Below are 19608 nucleotides of genomic sequence, written 5' to 3' on the forward strand. Positions count from 1 at the left end.
CTTACTAAAGATGACTGTACCACCCTCACTAAAGATGACTGTACCATCCTCGCTGGTGATGACTGTATGACACTCTCCAAAGGTTACTATACCACCCTCACTCAATATGACTGTACCGCCCTCACTGAAGGTGACTCTACCACCCTCACTCATGATGAATGCACTGCCCTCGCTGAAGGTGACTGTACCACACTCATTGAAGGTGAATGTACCACCCTCACTAATGATGTTTGTACCATTCTCACTGGTGATGACTGTACCACACTCACTGATGGTGACTGTATCACACTCAATGAAAGTGACTGTACCACTCTCACTGGTGATGACTGTACCATTCTCACTGCTGATGACTGTACCACACACACTGAAGGAGATTGTACCACACTCACCTAAGATGACTGTACGGCTTTAACTGAAGATGACTGTACCTCCCTCACTGAGGATGGCTGTGCCATCGTCACTGGGTATGACTGTACCTCCCTCGCTAAAGATGACTGTACCACCCTCACTGAAGGTGACTGTACCACACTCACTGAAGGAGATTGTACCACACTCACTTAAGATGACTGTACTGCTTTAACTGAAGATGACTGTACTGCACTCACTGGTGATGACTTTACCACACTCATTGAAGGTGACTGTACCATCCTCACTGAAGATGACTGTACCACCCTCACTGAAGGTGACTGTACCACCCTCACTGAAGGTGACAGTACCTCCCTCACTGAAGATGACTGTACCATCCTTACTGAAGATGACTGTACAATTCTCACTGGTGATGACTGCCCCACCCTCAATGAAGATGACTTTACTGCCCTCACTGAAGATGGCTGTACCACCCTCACTAAAGGTGACCATACCACCCTCACTGAAGAAGACAGTATCACCCTCACTGAAGATGACTGTAGTACCATCCTCACTGAAGATGACTGTACCACCCTCACTGAAGATGACTGTTGTACCATCCTCAGTGAAGATGACTGTGGCACTCTCACTGAAGGTGAGTGCACCACACTCACTGAAGAGGACTGTACAGCCCTCACTGAAGATGACTGTAGTACCATCATCATTGAAGACGACTGTGCCACCCTCACTGAAGGTGAATGTACCACCTTCACTGAAGATGACTGTGCCATCCTCACTGATGACGACTGTACCACACGCACTTAAGGTGACTGCACCATCTTCACTGAAGATTAACACACCACCCTCACTGAAGGTGACTGTACCACCCTCACTGAAGATGACTGTACCACCCTTACTGAAGATGACTGTACCATCCTGACTGGTGATCACTGTACCACACTCACTGAAGGGGGCTGTACCAGCCTCACTGAAGGTTACTGTACCACCCTCACTGAAGATGACTGTACTGCCCTCACTGAGGGTGATTGTACCACCCTCACTAGTGAAGACTGTACCATTCTCACTGTTGATGAATGTACAACACTCACTGAAGGTGACTATACCACCCTCACTTAAAATGTCTGTACCATCCTCACTGAAGATGACTATACTATCTTCACTGCTGATGACTGTACCACCCTCAGCAAAGGTGCCTGTATCATAGTCACTGAAGGTGACTGTACCTTCCGCACTAGTGATGACTGTACAATCCTCACTGGTGATGACTGTACCACCCTCAGTGAAGGTGACTGTGCCAGCCTCACTGGCGATGACTGTACCACCTCACGGATGATGACTATACCATCATCTTCAGTGAGGGTGACTGTACCACCCTCACTGAAGATGATGGTACCATACCCACTAGTAATGACTGCTCCTCCCTCAATGAAGATGACTGAACATCCATTACTGAAGGTGACTGTACCGCACTCACTGAAGGTGACTTCACCAGACTCACTGAAGATGACTCTACCTCCCTTACGGAAGATGACTGTACCACCCTCACGGAAGATGACTGTACCATCCTCACTGGTGATCACTATACCACACTCACTGAAGGTTACTGTACCACTCTCACTGAAAGTTACTGTACCACACTCACTGAAGATGACTGTACCACCCTCACTGAAGGTGACTGTACCACCCTCACTGGTGATGACTCTACTGCCCTAACTGAAGGTGACTGTACCACACTCACTGAAGGTGACTGTACCACCCTCACTTGTGGTGACAGTACCATCTTCACTGGTGAAGACTGTACCACCTGCACTGGAGGTGACTGTACCATCCTCACTGGTGATGAAAGTACCACCCTCACTGAAGATTACTGTAATGCCCTCACTGAATGTGAGTGTACCACACTCACTGAAGGTGACTGTACCCCACTCAGTGAAGATGACTGTACTGCTCTCACTGAAGATTACTGTACCACCCTCACTGAAGGTCACTGTACCACCCTCACTGAAGGTAACAGTAGTACCATCCTCAATGAAGATGACTGTACCATCCTCACTGGTGATCACTGCACCATACTCATTGAAGGTGACTGTACCACCTTCACTGAAGGTTACTGTACCACCCGCACTGAAGATGACTGTACCACCCTCACTGAAGGTGACTGTATCACCCTCACTAGTGATACTGTACTGCCCTCACTGAAAGTGACTGTTCCACACTCTCTAAAGGTGACTGTACCACCCTCACTGGTAATGACTGTACCATCTTCATTGGTGATGACTGTACCACCCTCACTGAAGGTGACTGTATCACACTCACAGAAGGTGACTGTACCACTCGCACTGGTGAAGACTGCATCATCATCACTGAAGTTGACTGTACCATCCCCCAAAAATATGGCCTTAATACCATCCTCATTGAAGATGACAGTATCACCCTCACTGAAGGTGACTGTACCACCCTCATTGAAGAGGACTGTACCACCCTCACTGAAGATGACTGTACCACTCTCACTGAAGGTGACTGTATCACCCTCACTAGTGATGACTGTACTGCCCTCACTGAAAGTGACTGTTCCACACACTCTAAAGATGACTGTACCACCCTCACTGGTGATGACTGTACCATCCTCACTGGGGATGACTGTAGCACCCTCACTGAAGATGACTGTACTGCTCTCACTGAAGGTGACTGTACCACCCTCACTGAAGGTGACTGTAACATCCTCACTGAAGATGACTGTACCACCCTCACTGAAGGTGACTGCACGATCCTCACTGAAGATGACTGTACCACCCTCACTGAAGGTGACTGCACGATCCTCACTAAAGGTGACTGTACCACCCTCCCTGAAAATGACTGTACCATTCTCACTGGTAATGACTGTACCACACTTACTGAAGGTGACTGTACCATCCTCATGGAAAATGACTGTACCGCCCTCACTGAAGATGACTGTACAACCCTCAATGAAGATGACTATACATCCTAACTGGTGATGACTTTACCACCCTCACTGAAGGTGACTGTAGTACTACACTCACTGAAGGGGACTGCACCGCCCTCACTGAAGATGAATTTACCGCCCTCACTGAAGATGACTGTACCACCCTCAATGAAGATGACTGTAGTACCATCCTCACTGAAGATGACTGTACCACCCTCACTGAAGATGACTGTAGTACCATCCTCACTGAAGATGACTGTACCACCCTCATTGAAGGTGAATGTACCACCCTTGCTGAAGAAGACTGTACCACCCTCAGTGAAGATGACTGCAGTACCATCGTCACCAAAGATGACTGTACCGCCCCGCACTGAAGATGACTATAGTACCATCCTCATGGAAGATGACTGTACCACCCTCACTGAAGTTCACTGAACTGCCCTCACTGGTGATGACTGTACAATCCTCAGTGGTGATGACTGTACCACACTCACTGAAGATGACTGTACCATCCTCACTGAAGATGACCGTACCACCCTCACTGAAGGTGACTCTACTACTCTCACTGAAGATGACTGTACTGAACTCACTGAAGATGACTGTTGTACCATCCACAATGAAAATGACTGTATCACCTTCACTGAAGATAACTGTAACATCCTCACTGGTGATCATTGTATCACAGTTACTGAAGGGTACTGTACAACCCTCACTGAAGATTACTGTACCACCCTCACTGGAGATGATTTTACCATCCTCACTGAAGATGACTGTACCACCATCAATGGTGATGACTGTACCATCTCCACTGTTGATGACTGTGCAACACCGAAGGTGACTATACCACCCTCATTGAAGATGACTGTACCACCCTCACTGAAGATGACTGTACCTTCCTCAGTGGTGATGACTGTACCACACTCACTGAAAGTAACTGTACCATACTCACTGAAGATGACTTTACCATCCTCTCTGGTGATGAGTGTAAAACCCTCACTGAAGGTGAATGAAGCATAGTCACTCAAGGTGACTGTACCATCCTCACTGGTGATGACTGTACCATCCTCTCTGGTGATGACTGTACCACACTCACTAAAGGTGATTGTACCACCCTCACTGAAGATGACTATACCATCCCCACTAGTGATGAGTGTACCTCCATCACTGAAGATGACTGTACCTCTGTCACTGAAAGTGACTGTACCACACTCACTGAAGGTGACTTAGCCACACTCACTGAACATGACTGTACCACCCTCACTGAAAATGACTGTACTTCCCTCACTGAAGATGACTGTACTGCTCTCACTGGTGATGACTGTATTGCCCTCGCTGAAAGTGACTGTACCACCCTCACTGAAGATGACTGTACCATTCTCACCGGAGATGACTGTACGACACTCATTGAAGGTGACTGTACCATCCTCAATGAAGATGACCATACCACCCTCACTGAAGGTGACTGTACCACCTTCAGTGAAGATGACTGTACCGCCCTCACTGAAGATGATTGTAGTACACATCCTCACTGAAAATGACTGTAACACCCTCATGGAAGATGCATGTACTATCCAGACTGATGATCACTGTACCATTCTCACTGAAGGTGACTGTACCACCCTCAATGAAGGTTACTGTACTACCCTCAACTCAAATGCCCTGGATCAGCTGGTAAACTCCCCTACCAGAGATGAAAACATATTGGACCTGATCATCACCAACATGGATGACAGGTGTTCCACACTGGATGTCAACCTGTCACTGGTTAGATCAGACCTATAACTAATCACTCTGGATGTCAACACCACTCCACCACCTCCAACCAAGGAAACCACAGTGAAAAACTTTTCTATAGAAAACTTCACCTTACTTAAGACAGAGGTGGTACGTTTCACAACCCCCATGCTAAAGGATAACAGTGTCCAAGATGCAGGAACCTTTACAAATACACTCTGTGAGCACCTACAAGGATGCATGGATCGTGTCATCCCTAACAAAACCAAGACTCACTCCCTTAAGAGAAGGAAACCAGTCTGGTGGACCCCTGCCATAAATAGGCTATACAATAGAAGGAGGAAACTAGTTCAGAAAAAAAGCCAATCCCAAGAAGGAAAGACATCCCCGATCAGTATCAGTAAAAAACTAAGGTTCCTCATAAAATCCTGCAAAGCTAACATCAAAAGAAAAATAGCCAAGGATTCAAAATATAACCACAAAGCCTTCTTTAGCTATGTCAAGAATCTAAGTGGCAACTCGCAGATATGCTCTGAGCTAGTGCAAAGAAGCACAAAATATACTGAACCCACTGATATTGCCAACATCCTGGCAGATAGATTCAGTGCAAACTTCACCCCCTCTCACCCCCAAAAGGGCCCACAACAATACCGGAAAAGTGTAGTGTCCCAGAAATCACAGACACACAGGTGAAAACAGCCCTTCAAAAGCCAAAAGCATAGCATCAGTGGGGTCAGATGTTGTCCCAGGCTGCATCTTGTACGAACTACAGAATGAACTAACCACCCACCCAAACACACTGTTCAACCTTAGCCTCTTCACAGGCTATGTGCCCATAGAATGGCGTACAGCAATGCTTATTCTGCTCCACAAAGGAGGGGCCACAGCATCACCCTGGTAGCTATCGCCCCATAAGCCTGACTAGCCTAGTCTGCAAGGCTATGGAGCACATCATCGTGGATCTCATTAGCAAAGACATTGGGAACCTCCAAACACTTGACCCGACCCATTTTGGCTTTGTTAAGGGCAGATCATGCCTACTAAACCTGGTTGACTTCTTCGAGACAGTCACCAAGGCCATAGATGAGGAGAAGGTAGTTCACACAGCCTACCTTGACCTCACCAAGGTTTCTGACACCATACCCCACTTGGGAATTATAGAAAAATTCACCAGCCTGAACATAAACCCCTATGTCATGAGATGGGTTGCCAACTGGCTTACAGACAGAACTCACACGTTAAGAATAGAGGGCTCCAGGTCCGACTCTAAACCAGTCACAAGTGGTGTCCCACAAGGCTCAGTCCTGAGACCCCTACTGTTTGGCATATACTTCTCAGAAGTACAGGCAAACACAGGAGGGCTATGGCTAACCAAGTTTGCCAATGACTGCATACTGGGAGCCATAATTGACTCTGGCTGACACGGACATTCTCCAAAAGGGCCTTACTGAGATGGACACCTGATGTCAAAGTCATGGTCTCAAGCTAAATGCCAAAAAATGCATAGTCATCCCGTTTGGGAAAAACAAAACACCCATGAATCACCACATAGGTGGCAACCCCCTTAATACAGAAGAGGTAATAAGAGATCTGGGGACCCAGGTAGATAGTAATCTCTCCTTTGACAATCATATTGCCAAAGTAGTTAGAAAATCCTTCTATGTAGCCCATCTAATTACTAAAGGGTTCACATCTAGAAAAAAAGAAGTTATAGTGCCCCTCTACTCATCACTCATCAGACCCATCATAGAGTACAATGCCTCATTTGGGATGTACCTCACAAGACACTTCCAACAGCTGGAAAGACCACAAAAGTACCTCACCAAGAGGATTACTGGCCTCAAACATATGTCCTATGCAGCCTGACTGGAAAAACTCCAGCTGTGCTCAGTCACATATCACTTACTCAGAGGTGATATCTGCCTGACTTACAAAGCCATGTCCAACTCAGAATTGATGGACATGCTCCACCTAAAGAAATCCAAGTCACTGCAAGCCACTCGCTCTAGTGAGCTAAACCTCACCACAACAATAAATAGAACATGTTGGAGGGATAGATTCTTGTCACAGATACTCTCCATGCTTTGGAACAAAATTCTTAACTACATTAGGCAGAGCCCCTCTCTAAAACTCTGCAAGAGAAACCTTGACGAGTGGATGGGTAACAGAAAATACACCTCTGGGATCACTTCATTGGCTCTTCTTGACAGATGCTCAGTTAATTAATCAATGGGGTGGCGAAAGCTGACACACTCTGGCTAAGCTTATAAATGCCCTTGAGCAGATAGCCTAGTACCTAACTATGAACCTATGAACTTATGAAAGAACAAGGCATCAGGGGCTCTCTACCATATTCTGGAAAGTGACTTGGTAGGTGGTGCAAAGAGACTCTGTCAGGTTGCAAAGGCAAAACAGAAAGATAAAAAAGATAGGCAGGCACTCTTGATAAGGAATTCCAGCAGCAACCTACTCACCAGGCCACAGGACATCATAGGCAGATGGAAGGAGTACTGAATGAAGAAAACCCTACAGAAGCTGTACTTCCCCAGACAAAGCCTACATTGAAAGAAGAATAGGAGCCCACTTTAGAAGAAGTAACAACAGCACTAAGGAAGATGAAGTCAGGGAAAGCAGCAGGCTCAGATGGGGTCACAGCAGATATAATAAAGATGCTGGCTGAGATATTGGAGATGTGACTCAGGAGGATACTTCTACCAGTGTGGAGAGAAAGGCGTATCCCAGATGACAGAAGAATAAGCACACTAATGCCAGTGTACAAGAGCAAAGGGGACATTCAGAACTGTAGGCAGTACAAAGGTAACTCCTGTCATACTGCATTGAAATGCTGGAAAAGGTGACTGGTAAACATATGGGCAGAGTACAGTAGAAAGTGGGATGGGAGGTGAGCAGTTTGAATTCAGATCAGGATGCAGAACAACAAACCAGATGCTTGTAGTGTGCCAGATACATAAGAAGAAGCTAAAGATGAGGAAAGAGTCCAACTGGACATTCCTAGACTTGGAGAAAGCATATGGCAAGGTCCCATGAAAGCTGATTTGGGCAGTCCTGTGGTGGTTTGAAGTCCTAGAAACACTGGTAGGATTAGTGCAGGCTTTTCCTGGTAGGATTAGTGCGGGCTTTTCCAGCTATTGAGAACTCAGCACAGCTCCTCGTGGTGGCCAGCAGTGTTCCTCTAGCAGCAGAGACCAGAAAAGACTACCTTTCCAGATTTTAAGTATTTTTCTTGGCTTTTTCGACTTTTTGTGCCTTTCGACTACTGTTTCTGCTTGTTTTATCAAAGTTTGCACTGTTTTTACTGTGTTTATAAGCTAAAACTGTTTACTGCACTTGCTAGTTTAAGTTTTGCCTAAAAGTTAAACTACAGGCTAATACACTCAAGTGTACTAGCTTTTGATAGCATTTAGTCGAAAATCATAGCATTTATTATGTTTTCTGCTTTTCTGTAAAAAAAACTTGAAACAAAAAAAATATCCTTGTTTTCCATACTTTCCTAACTAGTGTTCCAGAGACCAGATTTTGCTGATCCCTGGGCTTTGTCTTGGTTCTTGTGTTTCTCCATTTTCCTTGTTTGGTCAGGGGGAAGTGTCTTTACTCACCAGTGAGAGTGGGGAGTACTGAGCTGCCTGTTTGTCCTTAGAGGAGTGGTTTAAGGCAGTAACTTGTAGTCTATTGGCCATTTTGGGTCATTTCCTGTCTTTTCCAGCCCCCTGCTATAAAGCGCGTTTTAGCGCGCTTTAGCGCGATTTAGCGCGATTTAGCACGGAGTTGCCACTGGCAGCGCCGGTTAAGCAGGTTTAAACTATTCGGGCTACCTAAAGTCCACTCTTCAAATTTTCTCTTAAAACTACCTTCCTCGAACTATACTACTGATCTAATCTGCGTATCCTATAACTAAAAAGATCATCTCTACTTGACTCCAAGTAGACTAGTCTCTATCTGTTAAACCTAGCACTTGCTCCTACAGTACTTATTACCTTGATACGGCACTCTTGTCATAGATAGTACCCCAAAAAGGCAAACCCCCATTTCTCGGTCACCCACGTCCCCCGGAATCTTTTTAAAGTTTTTGTCTATTCCTTCTAGCATGTCGAGGATCAGTTGCTAGTGTCCTCTCCTGCTCAGCTGGTGAACCTGGGAATATTGAGGCAATGTTACAATTGCCTCATGTACACAGACAACCCTCTCCTCCTCCCACAAAACACAAATACATGCGAGAGATGCAACTATACGGCCAAACTGGAGGCTGAGCTCTCTCAACATAGGACTGGCAAGATCAGTCAGGAGGAGAAGGTTACCACACACACTATAGACCCAGTCTCACATAGTACCATCACAACCTCAAATCATACACATAAACACACAAAGACATACTCGGAGGCTCTGATCAAAAATCTACCAAAACAGCAGAGGCCACCAAAGCAGACACCCAAACAACCACCACCTCAGAACACAACACCTGCAACACATAGACCTCACAGTCAGAGTGTCAAACAGTCACAGCCCTTAAGGCCAAACACAATGCCAGACACACTAGTCATTGGTGACTCCATAGTCAGACACACTGACGTCCCGCTCACCAGACTGAGTAAGGAGAAGGTCACAGTAAGCTGCCTGTCGGGCGCTAGAATCCGCCACATAACGCAAGCACTCAGGTCTCTCAACAGCAGGTACAAATATGACTCAGTCATTGTCCACGCTGGTGTAAACGACCTGAGACGCACCCCCTGGGCCTACATGAAAAGAGACATTGAGGAGCTCTCTGATTATGTAGCCCAGGCAGGTATGACCCTGACCTTGAGCAGTATCCTACCTTCACCAAGAATGATGCCACAATACAGAGATAAGATGATCAGCTTTAACAATTGGCTTAAACACTGGTGTCATTCAAAGGGGATCCAGTGTCTGTCTGCCTGGGATGACATGCTGGACAAGCCACGCTGTCAAGGGACGGCTTGCACCTGTCACCCCTGGGATTCCGGATATTGGCAAAGGCTCTTGCCACCCCCATAGTGCCTTTTTTAGGCAAGGCTCAAATTCTAAACCTACCACCCTAGAACACAAAAAAGGAAAAACTAAGGGTAATGCTGCTCAATGCCAGAAGTCTAAATCTCAAAATGCACACACTCGTGGCCCTTCTCAGTATGGAGAACATTGATGTCTGTGCTGTGACAGAAACCTGGTTCAAGGCTCCTGAGAGCACCCCAGCACTATCAGGTTTTACCTCATATCATGCTCCGCCCCAAAATCCAGACAATACCAAGAAAGGAGGGGGGGGGTATCCATATTCATCAAGGACACCCACACCTCAAGACTGGTGGCAACGCACGATGCATCGGAGACCATCCAGGTGCAATTAACCATAGGCAAGACTGCTCTGCAAATTGTAGCATGTTACAGGCCACCCTCACAAACTCAGGAACCTCACATGGCCTTCCTGAAAACACTAGAGGGATAAATGTATCACCAAACACCATCATACTAGGTGACTTCAATTACCCTAATATAGACTGGGAACACTACTCAAGCCCAAACACCCTAGCCCAAAAGTTCCTGGAATTCATAAACTCAAATGCCATGGAACAACTAGTCACCATCCCCACAAGAGGAGATAACATACTTGATCTCATCATCACGAACATGGGAGCACAATGTTCAACACCGGAAGTATACCCCTCACTGGTGAGATCAGATCACAAACTAATCTCGCTGGAGGTCCTCATCCCACCCCACCTGAAATAAAAAAGACCACAGTAAAGAACTTCTCGAAAGTCGACTTCACACTTCTAAAGACTAGTGTGGTCTCCTTTAAGGTCCCCGAGCCGGCGGAAAACAGTACTCAAGCCGCTGAATCACTTACAAATGCCTTCTACCAGCACCTGCAGGACTGCATGGATAAGGCAATCCCAAGCAAAACAAAGACTCTTTGTACCAAAGGCAAGCGTCCAGTCTGGTGGACCCCAGCCATAAACAAACTCTACAACAAAAGGAGGAAGCTACTACAAGATAGAGCAAAATCCTTAAAAGGTAAGACACCCTTGATCACTATAAGTAAAAAACTAAGAGCTCTCATAAAATCATCCAAAGCAAATTTTGAGAGAAAAATAGCTAAAGACTCAAAAGACAATCATAAGGCCTTCTTTAGCTATGTTAGAAACCTGGGAGGAAACTCCCAGATATGCTCAGAACTAGTTCAAAATGATGTGAAGATTACTGATCCTACAGACATTGCCAACATACTGGCTGACAGGTTCAGTGCAAACTTCTCCCCTCCCCAAAAGGAGAGATATCTATACCAAACGATTGCAGCCCCCAAACATCTCCAACGCCCAAGTGAGAACTGCTCTCTCCAAAGCAAAAACACAGCATCCATGGGACCTGATGGTGTCCCCGGCTGTGTGCTCCACGAACTCAATGAGGAATTAAACCCACAGCTAGGACAGCTGTTTAATCAAAGTCTTACCTCTGGATACGCACTCCAGGAGTGGCGCACTGCAACTGTGGTCCCACTTCACAAAGGCGGTGCCTCCACCGACCCTGGAAATTACCGCCCATTAGCTTGACAAGCCTTATCTGCAAAGCCATGGAGAGGATCATAATGGACCTCATAAATAAAGACATAGGGAATTTGCAGACTTTGGATCCAACCCAGTTTGGCTTTGTCAAAGGCAGATCATGCCTTTTAAACTTGGTTGACTTTTTCAAAACAGTCACCAAAGCCATTGATGAGGGAAAGGCAGTCCATACAGCCTACCTCGATCTGGCGAAGGCCTTCGATACAATACCCCACTCGGGTATCATTGAAAAACTCATCAGCTTAAATGTTAACCCATACATCACAAGATGGGTTGCAAACTGGCTGAGTGACAGAACCCACAGGGTCAGAGTTGCTGGCGCCATGTCAGACTCAAAGTCTGTCACAAGTGGTGTCCCACAGGGCTCAGTCCTGGGCCCACTCTTGTTTGGCATCTACTTTTCCAAGTACAAGCAAACACAGGAGGGTTATGGCTGACAAAGTTTGCAGATGACTGCAAACTGGGCCATAGTAGAAAACACATCTGACACAGATATCCTTCAGAAGGGTCTCACAGAAACGGATAACTGGTGCCAGAGCCATGGCCTAAAGTTAAATGCCAAAAAATGCATAGTCATACCCTTTGGGAAAAACAAGGTTACCCCTAGCTACCAAATAGGTGGCAATCCACTGAGCACAGAAGAAGTTATCAGGGACCTGGGGACCCAGGTTGATAGTAGTCTGTCATTCGACACCCATGTAGCTAAAGTAGTTAGGAAGACCTTCTACATTGCCCACCTTATCATGAAGGGATTCTCATCTAGATCAAGGGAGGTCATAGTCTCCCTTTACTCATCACTCATCAGACCAATGATTGAGTACAATGCCCCATTCGGAATGTATCTGACCCGACACTTGCAGCAGCTGGAGAGGCCACAAAAGTTCCTCACCAAAAGGATAAAGGGTCTCAAAAATCTGTCCTATGCTGCCCGACTGAAAGAACTCCAGCTCTATTCAGTCGCTACCGCTTGCTCAGAGGTGACCTTTGCCTAACATACAAGGCCATGTCAAACCCAGATTTGATGAATATGCTTCACCTCAAAAATCTAGATCCATCAGAGCCACAAGGTCGGAGACTTAAACCTCAACACGGCTATTAATAGGACGTGCTGGAGGGATAGATTCATCACCCAAAGACTCCCTATGCTGTGGAACAAAATCCCGGTATATGTGAGGCAGAGCACCTCGCTGGCCTTGTTCAAGAGAAATCTTGACCAATGGATGGGAGATCGCAGATATACCCCAGGGATTACCTCAGTGTCACTGCTCGACAGAGGCACAGCAAAATAATGGGTATAGTTCCCCATACTAAAGGGGTGGCGTAAGCCACAAAACGATGGGCTAGGCTTGTAAATGCCCTCGGGCAGATAGCCTAGTATGAACCTATGAACCTAAAGATCCAACGGCTCAGGTATAAATAATGTTCAGTCTCACAGAGGGTTTGCTAGTGGAGTGGGTGTGCCTCAGGAGTCATCTCTGAGCCCACTGTTGCACATGTTGGTGATTGACTACATGGAGACAGATCAACAAAGATGCTGTATGCAGATGATGTGGCATTACAGACAGGTTCTGAGCAGGAACTTCAGCAAAGGATAGCGGAATGAAATGCAAAAAAACTGAAGGCACATGGAATGAAACGAACTATAGATAAGAAAGTTATAATGGCAGCAAATGGGGGAAAACAGAATAACCTGAAAATTGAGATAGAAGGAAAGTAGTGGAACAGGTTGACAGCTTCTAGTATCTGGGAGTGGTGGCTAAGGAGAAGAGACATCTGAGTTAGGTCAAAGCTAGAATCAGAGTATCCAACTGGCACAGAGGGTCAGGAGTCATGTATGACAGAAGATTGCCAAAGCAGGGAAAAGTAAGGTGTACAAAACAGTGGTGCAACCAGTACTACTGTATGGTACAGAAACTTGGGCAGTAAAATGAGAGCAATTAGACAGCTAGAGGTGATGGAGATGAAGTGGATGAGAGAGGTGGTAGCATGCACACTATGGGTTAGACAGCTCCAATTGCAGGAAAAGGTCAAAGAGAACCACTTACGGTGGTTCAGGCACATATTCAGAAAAGCAGAAGACAATGTGGTGAAGAAGACTTGGGTCAGCCAGGAAGAAAGCAAGAGGAAATAAAGGCATCCAGAAAAGAGGGAGGTGGATGGATTGTGTGAATGAAGACCTGCGGTAGTAAGGCATGAGTGTAGACGAAAGTAGGAGAGTGGTAGCTATATATACCAAGCAAAAAAAAGCACAGTGTTCCAAGCCAGGGCATCCACTTCACTCAATGGCAAAGAATCCAATGGAAAATATTAAAGCTTGAATAAAATTTAATACGTAATTAAAAGCATAAAAAGATGGGCTTCTGTTCAATGGAGAAGTGCTTTCAGATCCAACTACAATCCTTCATCAGATCTAGTAACACGCCATCTTTCCCAAACTTTTAATCGTACTTTCATCCAATCAACAGCACAACTCAGGCCAACTCCTTTTTCTAGTGCCAATTATTGATCTCCTTCTTCAGCCATTCACAAATGCTTCTTAAGCCTACGCCCCTTTAGGGCAGGTTTCAGAGGAAAAGCAGTGTTCAAACCTGGCATTCTATACGCTCTCAATTTTCCAATCCACTTAATTTCTTTAGTTTGACAATGTTATTCAAGTCACCTCCTCCTTCTGTGCCAGACACCAGCTGTAAGCCCCTGAAATTAAAATAATGTCCAGCATTATCTCTTAAGTGCTTCACTAACGGATTCATATAGTCATTTAGGCTGATATCACTGATGTGTTTTGAGATCCTTTATTTTAATTGTCTTACAGTTTTACCTACGTAAAAACTGTCACATTGTAGGCAAGTAGCAATGTATATTACATTCTTAGTTGTACAATCAGCATGAAAATGACTCTCATGTGTTGTCTTCAAAGTGGGGTGTGTGTATTTACTCTCTGTATTTATATATTTGGACATAGTGCATCTTCTACATGGACAAGTTCCTTTCCTTTGGGAAACTGTAGGACACAGTTGCTTCTTATCTTTACATAAGTTCTGTTTTAAGTTCTTTTCATTCTTAAAACAATATTTTGGGACATCCCCAACTATTTGCTTTAATCCTTCATTCGATGTTCGTATCTTCCAGTTGTCCCTTATAATATTGCAGATCTTTGCTGTGTCTTTAGTATAAGTAAGGGTCATCCTTATTCCCCTTTCATTATTTCTCACCTTTCTTCCTCCTTCTATTTCATTATATGTCTCCCTTAAATACGGTAAGCCTTCATCTTGCTGTTTGTTTCGTGCGCACTGTTCCATTTTGGACATCTCTTGGTGTTTGTATCCACAATTTTTAAATTGTATGCTCATGTCTTCCATTGCTTCTTTGAAATCTGTCTCCTTTGAGTGTAATCTGGACATTCTTAAAAATTGCCTTTCATAATATTATCATAAGTATATCTTGGATGCATACTCTTTTTTGGTAGTATGTTATTTTTCCAACAATCCTTTCTAAATGACCTTGTGTCTATTACACCATTTTTATCTTGAATGACTTTTATATCCAAAAAGTCTATGGATGTATAACTATACTTCATGGTAAATTTCAGAAAGTCCATTATATCTTTTAGATAGACATGAAACATTTCTATTTGACTAACATCTCTCATATTCAGTATCTCGAGACTGTAAAGCCGAAAACTGAAAAACCCAAAATCCCAAAAGAGCGAAATTCAAAATCGCGACTGCCCACATACACACTCTACACACAAACAAGCAGACATACACCTTCCTCCCTACACTACAAACCAATAAAACACACACAAACACAACAAAACAAACATGTGTGGACCCTACATATAACATGGGGGGCAAGCCCCCCTGCACCCCCACACAACCGCTACTTATATATACTAACTCCGAGGTCTCACTAAAAACACAAACACACAAAAACCACCACTACACATTCTACACTTCGGTGTTGAGCTACTGAAATTCGATATTTCACTAGTTTGAGATTCTGAAGTGAAACCATATATACATATATATATATATATATATATATATATATATATATATATATATATACATATACACATACACATACACACACACACACACACACACACACACACACACACACACACACACACACACACACACACACACACACACACATTTATAGTGCATTTTTACTGCTTACTTATTGGATTCCTCTCTAACTCATCTCCTGCAACCTGTGCAGAGCTGTGTAACAGTGGTCAGTGGTGTGAAGTGCCCTTTATAGACACAGGCACCTAGAGCTGTACTTTTCCATAGAAAACTTCCTCTGCTGTTTTCTCAAGTATGTAGCTGAATAGCTAGTTTTCTCACTGAGAAACATTACCTTAAGTGTGTTTTAAGACTAATCCTATGCCTCTGCCCCCAGCCCAACAATCCCAAACCCCAATTGCCCCCCCTTAGATTACAAAAAAGAGGATTCATAGCTATGGATGTGCACTTTCCTACTGTCTCTGTAGCCAGCCTGGTGGAAATGGGCATCCTAAGACAATGGCAATTGTCTCCTGTTTCCTGACAACTTCCTTATTCTTAAGCAAACTGGCACCATATTCGAGAGATGTAATTACACTACATATCTGGAGCTAAAGCTCTTGCATGTAGAGACTGATATTTCTAAACAGGATGCCAGTACACACATACCACACCTAGTATGGATCAGACATACAAACTCACATATGGCTTTTAAATGCAACCTACCCAAACCTCAAAAGCCTCCTATACGCTGCTCTTAGCAACCTCCCAAGCTCTTTACAAAGGCAACAATCCCCAGGACACATGCAACCACATCTCACAATGTCTCAGCCTCTAAGCTATTAAGGCAAACTGCCACACAACCCAATATATTCTATTCTCTATCCACTATTCTTTTGCACCATAGCCAAATTATGGAACTCCCTCCCACCCACAATTACCTCCATACCATCATGCACCCACTTCAAAACTTTACTAAAAGCACACCTACAAACATGCTGGCTATGCCCTTGCAACTCCCACTCTGATATCATCCACCCCATCCAACCACTACCTTTCTTTCCACTCCACTAACTACCTTGATTATAGCAAGCTCAGATGCTCATAAGCCTAGTACTTATTATACAGCAGAAACTTCTTATTGTAACATTTGTTAATGTCTTTTATGTACTTCACAGATAAAGATTCTAGTTGTCTACTGATGTACCATGTTCTTCATCTGTAAATATGCTGTAAGTAATTGCTATGTTAAATTGTTAATTACTATGTAATCCAATGTAACTACTGTCTGTTTATTTTAACTGTGGAGCTTTTCTTCCCGGGCCTCTGCTGAAAATGGACCTATGTCCAGTCGGTCACTCCCGGTCAAAAAAATGTAAATAAATAAATAAATAAATAAATATTGGTCAGTAGAGACTGTTTTGAGACACACTGACACCCCCCTCACCAAGCTGAACAAGAAGACAGTCTTGGTCAGTTGCCTATCAGAGTCAAGGATCCGGCAGACCTCACAGACACTCAGGACACTGCACCACAAGTACAAGTATGACTCTGTTATAGTCCATGTGAGTGTGACCTGAGATGTACCTCCCCAGACTATGTGAAGAGAGACATGATAGGTCTTGCAGATTATGTGTCCCAGGCAGGTATGAGCCTAATATTGAGAAGCATTCTACCTTCTCCAAGAATAATACCACAATTAAACATAAGATGATTAGTCAGTCAAAAAGGATCAAGCACCTTACCAAAGTTCTGGGTGACGCCAAACATTCAAATGCAAAACGAAGAAAAACGTCACAGAACACTGCTGGGATATTCCACTGTTTAATAAAATCAGAGTATAAAAATATATAAAAAGGCAGGCAAAAATCACAAATCAGAGCGCTTTCGGGTGTAACCCTTCTTCAGATCTGAAGAAGGGTTACACCCGAAAGCGATCTGATTTGTGATTTTTGCCTGCTTTTTTATATATTTTTATACTTTGATTTTTATTAAACAGTGGAATATCCCAGCAGTGTTCTGTGACGTTTTTCTACGTTAAACATAAGATGATTGACTTTAACAATTGACTTAGTTACTGGTGTTATTCTAGGATGGTCCAATATTTGTCAGCTTGGGAGGACATGATTGAGAGACCACATTGCATTGCTAGGGATGGTCTGCACCTGTCTCCACTAGGCTTTTAGATATTGGCTAAAACATTACCCACCCCTTTAGTGCCTTTTTTCAGATTTGTCTATCTGATAAACCTTCCAACATAGTAAATTCTAAGCAAGATAACCTAAAGGTGTTACTGCTCAGTGTAACGACCCTCAACAAGAAGCTCCTCTTCCTTGAAGCAGTCCTCATCAGGGAGAGTTTTGACATCTGTGCAGTTACTGAAACATAGTTTAATGCCTTGGAAATCCTAGTACTTATCTATGAACCTATAGAAGGCATCCTGTCAGTCAGTACAAGGCAATAATTCCATCCACACATTTAGACCAGCTACCAGCCAGTCATGTACAAGAGCTGGAGAAGTATCAGTCTACATAAAGAGGAAGCTCACCTCAAGATTGGTCAAATAATATGACATCCTCAAACAACTCCATATCCAGCTAACCTTAGGTAAAGTCTCATACCACATCCTTGTTAGCTATAGGTCCCCATCTATGATCCAGTTTAACCACACCATGTACCTCAATGCATAGGATTGGCCATATTTATGGGTGATTTCAACTATCCCAACATAAGCTGGCATACATACACAATGACTGACATACAGGCCCAAAGATTCCGGGATTTTGTCAATGTAAACACCCCAGAACAGCTAGTCTGCAGACCTAATAGGGGAGCAAATATCTTGGATTTGGTACCCCTAAATATAAAGGAATGCTGCACTCCCCTTGTGTCATGTCCTCAGCAATCTGATCAGATCACAAAGTGGTCATCCTTGAAATAAATATAAAGGCTGAACTCCCAGCAAACCCAGAACCTTTTTGAACTTTTCTAATTCTAAATACCCCCCCATTAAGCAATGGCATAGCTAAATTCCAGGTCCCCCCTCCCAAACTCAGAGAACATACTGGCCTATACAAAAAATGTTTGTGGAAACTCTGTACAAGCATGTAAATAACTGCATAGAAACATCCTTTTACTAAACAGAAATAAACTTACAATAGATTCCTGTCCAAAACTAGCAACGGACATGCCCAAAAGACAAATAACTCCCTTTTCAGTCTCAAGAAACAACTCAGGGGACTAATCAACTTCACAAAACCCAAATTCTAGGCATAAAAAAATAGCCTCCCAGTTTAAGGATAACCATAAGACATTTTCAGGTATGTATGCAACCTTAAAGGGAACACCCAACAGTGTGCTGAGGTAATAGTAAATGAAACTTCCTATACTGAACTGAGGGACATAGCAAGTTTGCTGGTCAATAAATGTAGCTCCAAGTTCAAACCCCATCACACCCAGTTCATCCCCAGTAAATATCCTCCACCATTTCTCTCCAACTATCACTAAAAGACAGGTCATTACTGCACTCTCCAGAGCTAAAAATACTGCACCAGTGGGTCCTGATAATATCCTAGAATGCCTCCTAAATAGATTGAAACATGACCTGTCAGGCTCACTAGAATTTCTCTTTCAACTACAGTGTTCAGACAGACTTCATTCCTAGGGAATGGAGGACTACAACGGTCAACCCTTTATACAAAGGCAGACCATCAGCAGAGTCAGAGAACTACAGACCCATCAGTTTAACTAGTCTTATATGCAAGACCATGAAAAGAATTATCCTGGACCTAAAAAGCAGAGACATAGGAAATCTTCGAACACCAGACCCATCCCAATTTGGTTTAGTCAAGAGCAGGTCATGCCTACAAAACTTGGGGGACTTCTTCAAGAAGATCACAGAGCCATGGATGAGAGTAAAATGGTACATACTGCCTACTTTGACCTGGCAAAGGCATTTGAC

At 44.1% G+C, this 19608-nt stretch overlaps 1 protein-coding gene across 1 annotated transcript; it reads left to right on the forward strand.

The window, feature by feature from the left end:
• Window positions 1–442: 442 nt before the first annotated feature.
• Window positions 443–3355, forward strand: LOC122814142 (prestalk protein-like). Its single transcript, XM_044086756.1, has 4 exons — window positions 443–464; window positions 587–1153; window positions 1822–2520; window positions 2592–3355. Exons 1-4 carry the CDS (start codon window positions 443–445, stop codon window positions 3353–3355), a joined length of 2052 nt encoding a protein of 683 aa, XP_043942691.1.
• The last annotated feature ends 16253 nt before the right edge of the window (window positions 3356–19608 follow it).

This window comes from Protopterus annectens, chromosome 10.part0, assembly GCF_019279795.1.
Source record: "Protopterus annectens isolate FY-2018-M chromosome 10.part0, PAN1.0, whole genome shotgun sequence".
Taxonomy (NCBI): domain Eukaryota; kingdom Metazoa; phylum Chordata; order Ceratodontiformes; family Protopteridae; genus Protopterus; species Protopterus annectens.

Coding starts and splice junctions, on each gene's coding strand:
- LOC122814142 (XM_044086756.1), top strand. CDS start 443: ATGGCTGTGCCATCGTCACTGG. Junction 465..586: donor GGCTGTGCCATCGTCACTGG/GTATGACTGTAC, acceptor CTTTAACTGAAG/ATGACTGTACTGCACTCACT. Junction 2,521..2,591: donor CTGTACCACCCTCACTGAAG/GTGACTGTATCA, acceptor CACTCTCTAAAG/GTGACTGTACCACCCTCACT.